At 40.7% G+C, this 8,061-nt stretch overlaps 1 protein-coding gene across 1 annotated transcript in view; it reads left to right on the top strand.

The window, feature by feature from the left end:
• CNIH4 (cornichon family member 4) overlaps positions 1-8,061 on the top strand; it is a gene marked incomplete at its 5' end in the record, with an annotated part of 26,056 nt that overhangs the window by 12,113 nt on the left and 5,882 nt on the right. Inside the window, 2 exon segments of the mRNA XM_014591115.2 lie at positions 939-1,051; positions 7,030-7,170. Of these exon segments, the coding sequence (XP_014446601.1) occupies positions 939-1,051; positions 7,030-7,170 (254 nt within the window).

Here is an 8,061-nt window from a genome sequence, read left to right as displayed (position 1 = left end):
AAAAAAAAATATATATATATACACACACACACACACACACACACAGAGAGAGAGAAAGAGAGAAAGAGTGTCAGTCAACAAAGGGATCATAGAGAAGGGAACACGGAGCACAATAAAGCTGATAGGCCAGGATTCTGAGTCCTGGTTGATTATACTGTTCAACTCTGAGCTGTTATCATAAGCTTCTAAAGCCTTTTTAAAATTTATTTAGGTATGTATGTATTTCCTTCGTTCCTTTTTTTTTTTTTTTTTAGAGGTTTTTGCTATAGGGTGTGAGCATTCGCCAGACAGACAGAAAGCACGAAGTCACCCCCCAGGGGGGATGGCCACACTGCAGTCCCTTCTCCATTCTCCTCTTGGAATCTTGGCACGCATGCACACGCACCCAGCGTGAGTTTAAGCCACCAGGTCTGGGACTCGAACCTCCGTCAACTACATGGGAGTCCAGCGACATAGCCATTATGCGGACTTCTGGTCCCTCCTTCCTTCCTTAATGTAAAATGATTTCCTCAGCATTCTGGAGATGAGAAAATGTTTAAGGTTGTTGTCCTGGCTTGAAAGGTAACATAAATATGGATATCAACCATCCCAAATGAGAGTAAGAGGTGTTAACATATATATATATTAGAATAGAAAATAAATAATACTCTATTTTTTCCCTAGTTGTCATTCAGATCAGCTTAGTGAATGAATCTAAGCCTTTGCTTAGGATAAAATGCAATTGAAATTTAAGTACTTTATTTTTAAGCTGTGTCCTGATGTATTTGCATGGGGTAAGCAGTTACAGCAGTATGCAAATCTGGGACATCTGAATCTAAAAATAATCTTGAAACAGTAGCTTGTAAGTTCTCTTTACTTTCATTGATTTAGCATCAAATAACATGTATACTCAGGAAGGACATGGCAGTGAAATATAATACTGTGTTCTTCCCTTGCAGTGGGTAATTCCAGAATTGATTGGTCATACCATTATCACTGTATTAATGCTTGTTTCATTGCACTGGTTCATCTTCCTTCTCAACTTACCTGTTGCCACTTGGAATATTTATCGGTGAGTAGTTTGTTTACCCTTTCGTATCAGGATGTTTAAAAAATGTTTAATAGCCCTCTCTTTTACTAAAAGATACACCAGCAATGAAATAAAGAACAGTAGAACATTTCATTAAATTAGCATACATTTTTGTATGCATTGGTATAATGGATAAGCCTTGTAAAAAGATAAATTTACATGTGTAAATTTTTTTAAAGAGTTATTTTATTTAACTTTATTTATCTTTTTAAATTAAACCAGAGGGGGACAGAGTGACAGAGAGAGAGGGAAGTGAGACAGCAAGACGTCAAGTCCAGGACTCAAACTGTGATCAGCTATGTGGGAGTCCAGCATCCTTAACCACCACACCACCTGCCAGCCCTACATATAAATTTATAAAACACATAATGTATAATTGTAATATCTAAAGACTTATAGAATCTTTTTCCATTGGTGTAGATAGCATTTTCCTTTAAGAATAGTTAAAAATAGGACAGCAGGTGGCATGGAGGTTAAGGTAGCTGGATCCCACAAGACCAATTGCTCAGTTCAAGGCTTAGACTCAGCATCTTAAAAATTATGACAGTCATGTGTACATGTGTTTCCAAAATCTCAAGAGAAGAATGGAGGAGGGGGATGTCAGTGTGGGGGTGGCTTCTCAGTTTCTCTCTTTCTCGCTCTCTCTCCAATGAGTGCATGTACCCTATAGCAAAACTTTAAAAAAAAAAAAATGGTCAAAAGTATGACAATATAGGGGCCAGCAGGTGGCATGGTGGTTAAGGGTTTTGGACTCTCCCACATGGCCAACTGTGATTTGAGTCATGGACCTGGCAGCTTGCTTTCTTACTTTCCCTTTCTCTCTGTCTCTCTCTCTCTCTCACTTTGTCCCTCTCTGGTCAAATTATTATAATAAATAAATAAATAAAGTTAAATAAAATAATTAGAATGTATTTAGAATATTCCAAAGAAAATTACATTTGGTACCAGCAGATGGTGTAATGGTTACATCGCTGGACTGGACTCCCACATAGTCGACTGTGATTTGGGTCCTGGGCCTGGTGGCTTAAAATTCACGCCAGGTGTGTGTGCATGCGTGCCCAAAATCCTGAGAGGAGAATAGAGGAGAAGGGATTATGGCGGATGATTTCTTGCTTTTTGTCTGTCTGTCTCTCTCTCTCTCTCTGGCAAGTGAACATGCCCTATAGCAAAAATCTCTCTCTTAAAAAAAAAAAAAAGAAGAAAAGAAAATTACATTCAAGGGCCAGCCAGGGTGTCATGGTTAAGGTGGCTAGATAAACGTGGCTGACTGTGTGGTTCAAGTTCCAGACTCAACAGCTTTAAAAAAACACTGGTTGGGACCAGCAGATGACTTAGTAGTTATATCACTGGACTCCCTTGTAGTTGATGGCGGTTTGAGTCCCGGACCCAATGGCTTAAAACTCATGCTGGGTGCTTGTGTATGCGTGCCCAAGATCCTAAGAGGAGAATAGAGGAGAAGGAATCGTGACATGGCCATCCCCCATGGAGGTGTTTTCTGGCTTTTTGTCTCTCTCTCCAGTGAATACATGTACCCTATAGCAAAAAAATCTTTCTTAGAAAACACTGGGCACATGTGGGTGCATATCCAAAATCTGAAGAGAAAAGTGGGGAAGTGAGTGAAGTGTGGGCATCCTCTGGGGGTGTTTTTTTCACATTTCCTTTCTCTCTCTCTGTGGTGAGTGCAAGCTCCTTATAGCAAATTTTAAAAAGAAAGGGGCCAGCAGGTGACATGGTGGTTAAGGCACTGGACACTCCCAGATGGCCAACCTCTGTTTGAGTCCTGGACCTGGTAGCTTGCTTTCTTACTCTCCATCTCTCTCTCTCTCTCTCTCTCTCTCTCTCTCTCTCTGTCCCTCTCTGGTCAAATTAAAATAAATGAATGAATAAATAAAATAAAATAAATCTTTTTTTCAAAAAAGGAAAAGAAAAAAATTACCCTTGGAAACCTACATATTAAGTACCTTATCAACATTTTTTATTTAATAAGTATCAGAAATTTGATCGGGACCAGCAGTTAGCGTAATGGCTATGTCGCTGGACTCCCACGTGGTCGACCGTGGTTCGTGTCCCGGGCGCGTGTGCATGTGTGCCCAAGATCCCGAGAGGAGAATGGAGGAGAAGGGATTGTGGCGTGGCCATCCCCCCTGGGGGGTGATTTCTCGCTTTCTGTCTCTATGTCTCTCTCTGTCTGTCTGGCAAGCACATGCGCCCTATAGCAAAAACCTCTCAAAAAAAAAAAAAAAGAAAGAAATTTGATCAAAAATAGCTCATTGAATCACTAGTTAGATACCATTTTATAGATGGGCTATTGCATATAGCATATTTTCTTGTGAAGAACTGTGAAATAATCTTGACAAGAGAGACGTTACAGAATTGGGTAAGAAGATGTTGTCGACAACTAAGAAAATAATGATGGTCTTTATAATGTAGCTATCAGGGACTATTTGGACATGTTATCCAGATATTCAAATTGAAATACATTCTATTTAGTTAGAAATAGGGCACTAGGATTTGGGGAAAAATTTAAGATTTGTGGCACTTGGAGTGGTTTTTGTAAAAGTGATAACTGACAAACTTGGTGGCGAGAGGAAGGTACCCAGGTTGTACTAGAAGTCTGGACATGAGAGCAGGAAGAATGAACAGTATTAGATTGGGACATGCAATTTGTTACACAAATAGCATAATCTGGGTGTTGAAACTCAGTCACTTAAACTTACTGATCTCAAAGAAACCCAACTTACTTAATTTTCCTATTTCCATAAACATTTTTTTGAAAGAATTATTTATTTATTTATATTTATATTCATTTGTTGTTGTTGTTATTATTTCATTTGACCAGACAGAGACAGAGAGAGAGGGAAGGGGAAAGCAAGAAAGACGGCCGCCAGGTCCAGGACTTGAACAGCAGTCAGCCATGTGGGAATCTAGCGCCTTTAACTACCACAGCACCTGCTGGCCCCCCAAATTTCTTTTTTTTTTTAAGAATTACTTAATTTGGTACCAGCAGATGACATAATGGTTATGTTGCTGGACACCTACGTAGTCAGCCATGGTTTGAGTCCTGGACACGGTGGCTTAAAAACTCATGCTGTACATATGTGTTTACATGCCCAAAATCCCAAGAGGAGAATGGAGGAGAAGAGACTGTGGTGTGGCCATCCCTCTGGTGGTGATTTCTCACTTTCTGTCTCTCTGTCTCTTTCTGTCTCTCCAGTGAGTAAACATGCCCCATAGCTAAAATCTTTCTTAAAAAAAAGAATGGGACCAGCAGTTAGCGTAATAACTATGTCTCTGGACTCCCATGTAGTCGACCGTGGTTCGCGTCCCGGACTCGGTGGCTTAAAACTCACTCTGGGTGCGTGTGCATGCGTATCCAAGATCCTGAGAGGAGGATGGAGGAGAAGGGATTGCGGCATGGCCATCCCCCTGGGGGGTGATTTCTCGCTTTCTGTCTCTCTATCTCTCTCTGTCTGTCTGGTGAGCCCATGCACCCTATAGCAAAAATCTCTCAAAAAAAAAAGAAGAATCAGGGCCAACAGGTGGCATGCTGGTTAAAGGTACTGGACTCCCATATGGCTGTCCACAGTTAGTGACTTGCTTTCTCATTTTCCCTCTCTCTCTCTGTCTCTCTCTGATCAAACTGGAAAATAATAATAAAGTTAAATAAAATAATTCTTTAAAGTCAAATAATTAATTAAATTTAATTTATTATTGATATTATTTAGTTTAACCAGAGAAAGAAAGCAAGCTGCCAGGTCTGGGACTCAAACCATGTGGGAGTCTAGCAGCCCAACCACTGTGTCACCTGCCAGCCCCTTCATAAAACATTTCTAATTTGATAAAATTGCTTTGGCTTTGGAGTCTCCTTTAACCTATGTCTAATAAAAAAGGGCTGTATATGACTGGTCTAGTAATTTTCTTTCTTTTTTTTTTTTTTGAGAGTTTTTTGCTATAGGGCGCGTGCACTTGCCAGACAGACAGAGAGACAGAAAGCGAGAAATCACCCCCCAAGGGGGATGGCCATGCCGCACTCCCTTCTCCTCCATTCTCCTCTCGAGATCTTGGGCACGCATGCACACGCGCCCAGCGTGAGTTTTAAGCCACCGGTTCCGGGATGCGAACCATGGTCGACTACATGGGAGTCTAGTGACATAACCATTACGCTAACTGCTGGTCCCCTGGTCTAGTAATTTTCTACAGAAGATAGGTGAAAGGGTCTGAGTGCATAAAATATCCTTCTCTAGAATGTGACAGTGTTTGTTTTAAGGAACAGAAAATTACACTGAGAATTAACGTTATTTTAACTTCCAAAGGAGAACTAATCAGTGGCTCATGACATTGTCATATTAAATCTGTTTATATTTGGTCTGAATACGAGGCTGTTATAATTGGTTCTTTTTTTTTTTTTTTTTAAGGATTATTTAATTGTGGCTGTTAGGTGGCATGGTGGTTAGAGGCATTGGACTTCCACATGGCCAACCATGGTTCAAGTCCCAGACCTGGTGGCTTGCTTTCTCACTTTCCTCTCTCTCTCATTTGTGGTCTCTCATTCTCTCAATTTGCCCCTTTTTAGATGAATTAAATACATAAATAAATAAAGCTAAATAAAATAATAAAAAACAAAAGAATTATTTAATTATGGGGGACCCAGCGGGTTGTGTGGTGGTTGAGGCGCTGGACACTCCCACATGGCTGACCATGATTCGATTCCCAGACCTGGTGGCTTGCTTTCTCACTTTCTCTCACTCTCTCTATGTCTCCCTCTCTGGTCAAATTAAAAATAAAAATGAACTAATAAATGAAGTTAATAAATAATTCTCTTTTTTTTAATTAATTTATTTTTTTGAGAGGTTTTTGCTATAGGGTGCGTGCGCTCGCCAGAAAGACAGAGAGAGACATAGAGACAGAAAGCGAGAAATCACCCCCCCAGAGGGAATGGTCACGCCGCAATCCCTTCTCCTCCATTCTCCTCTCGGGATCTTGGGCACGCACACACACGTGCCCGGCTTGAGTTTAAGTAGATTGTAAACTATTGGTCACTGTTTTATTTAAACTAGAGGAGAAATGAAGAAAAAATATGTAGAGAGTGATAAGGTTTTGGTTATATCCCATTAGGAAGAGGTTAAATTTTTTTTTTTGAGAGGTTTTTTGCTATAGGGCATGTGCACTTGCCAGAAAGACAGAGAGAAACAGAGAGACAGAAAGTGAGAAATCACCCCCCAGAGGGATGGCCACGTCACAATCCCTTCTCCTCCATTCTCCTTTTGGGAGCTTGGGCCATACACGGACATGCGCCTGGTGTGAGTTTTAAGCACCAAGTCTGGGACTCGAACCATGGTCGGCTACATGGGAGTCCAGCGACATAGCCATTATGCCAACTGCTGGTCCCAATAAATAATTATTTAAATAAAAGAATTATTTAATTTTATTCATCATTGTTATTATTATTTTTTAATTTGACCAGAAAGAGACAGAAGGAGACAGAGAGGGAAAGTAAGAAAGCAAGTCTCCAGGTCCAGGACTTAAACCATTGTCAGCCATATGGAAGTCCAGCACCTTAACCACCCCCCCACCTGCTAGCCTGATTGTTCACTTTTAAAGATTGATTATTGTTGGCAACTTATTTTTGTATTTTTTTTTTTGGAGAGGCTTTTTGCTATAGGGCGCGTGTGCTCGCCAGACAGACGGAGAGAGACAGAAAGACTGAAAGCAAGAAATCACCCCCCAGAGGAGATGGTCATGCCGCAATCCCTTCTCCTCCATTCTCCTCTCAGGATCTTGGGCACGCACACACACGTGCTCGGTGTGAGTTTTAAGCCACCGGGTCTGGGACACGAACCGCGGTCAACTACATGGGAGTCCAGCGACATAACCATTACGCTAACTGCTGGTTCCCACTTATTCTTGCATTTTATGGTGATTTTTTTCCTTCTAATATGTACACTCTTTAATTTTATTAGGTTTATTATGGTGCCGAGTGGTAACATGGGAGTGTTTGATCCAACAGAAATACACAATCGAGGGCAGCTGAAGTCACACATGAAAGAAGCCATGATCAAACTTGGTTTCCATTTGCTCTGTTTCTTCATGTATCTCTACAGGTGAGCTTAAAGTTCTCCCATTTTTCCATGTGCCATGCCTGCTTCTGATAGGTGAGATAGTACTATACTATAGGATTTTGTGTTGACATTGCAGAACTTTTGGGGATTATGTGAATTCCTTGTGGCTATGTAGATTTCTCATGTATGTCATTGAATCAACAGTCTGTCTTATCTATAATAGAGTTACTCTATGGTATTTTTTTAAAAGAATTATTTTTTTATTTTTATTTATTCATTCATTCATTCATTTTAATTTGACCAGAAGACACACACACACACACACACACACACAGAGAGAGAGAGAGAGAGAACATGAGAGAGCAAGCCACCACGTCCAGGACTTGAACCGTGGTTAGGCATGTGGGAGTATCCAGCACCTTAACCACCACACCACCTGCTGGCCCCTCTATGGTATCTTAATTATTCCTCAGTTAGTAAAGCTATCAGCATACTTAAAACTACCTTTACTGGGGCCAGCAGATGCTGTAGTTGTTACATCCCTGGACTCCCATATGGCCGACTGTGGTTCCAGTCCTGGAACTGATATGATATCTGAAACTCACGCTGTGTGTGTGTGTGTGTGTGTGTGTTTGTGCTTGCCCAAAATCCCAAGAAGAGAATGGAGGAGAAGGGATTGTGGCGTGGTCATCCCCCCGGGAGGTGATTTCTCACTTTCAACCTTTTACTGTCTCTTTCTCTTTCTTACCAGTGAGCACACCGGCCCTAAGGCAAAAACCTCTACCCCCAAAAAAAGCCCCCTGCCTTTACTATTTTTTTTTTTAGCTATGAGGTTTCAGTGTCTATTATAAATATTAATATAAGTATTGCCTATGACCATCCTATTCATGGGTTTCTGGGATATCACCTTTTTTTTTTTTTTTAAGTTTTTTT

This window comes from Tupaia chinensis, unplaced genomic scaffold (genome assembly GCF_000334495.1).
Source record: "Tupaia chinensis unplaced genomic scaffold, TupChi_1.0 Scaffold000532_1, whole genome shotgun sequence".
NCBI lineage: Eukaryota > Metazoa > Chordata > Mammalia > Scandentia > Tupaiidae > Tupaia > Tupaia belangeri.
This window is presented reverse-complemented; position numbering and strand designations above follow the sequence as displayed.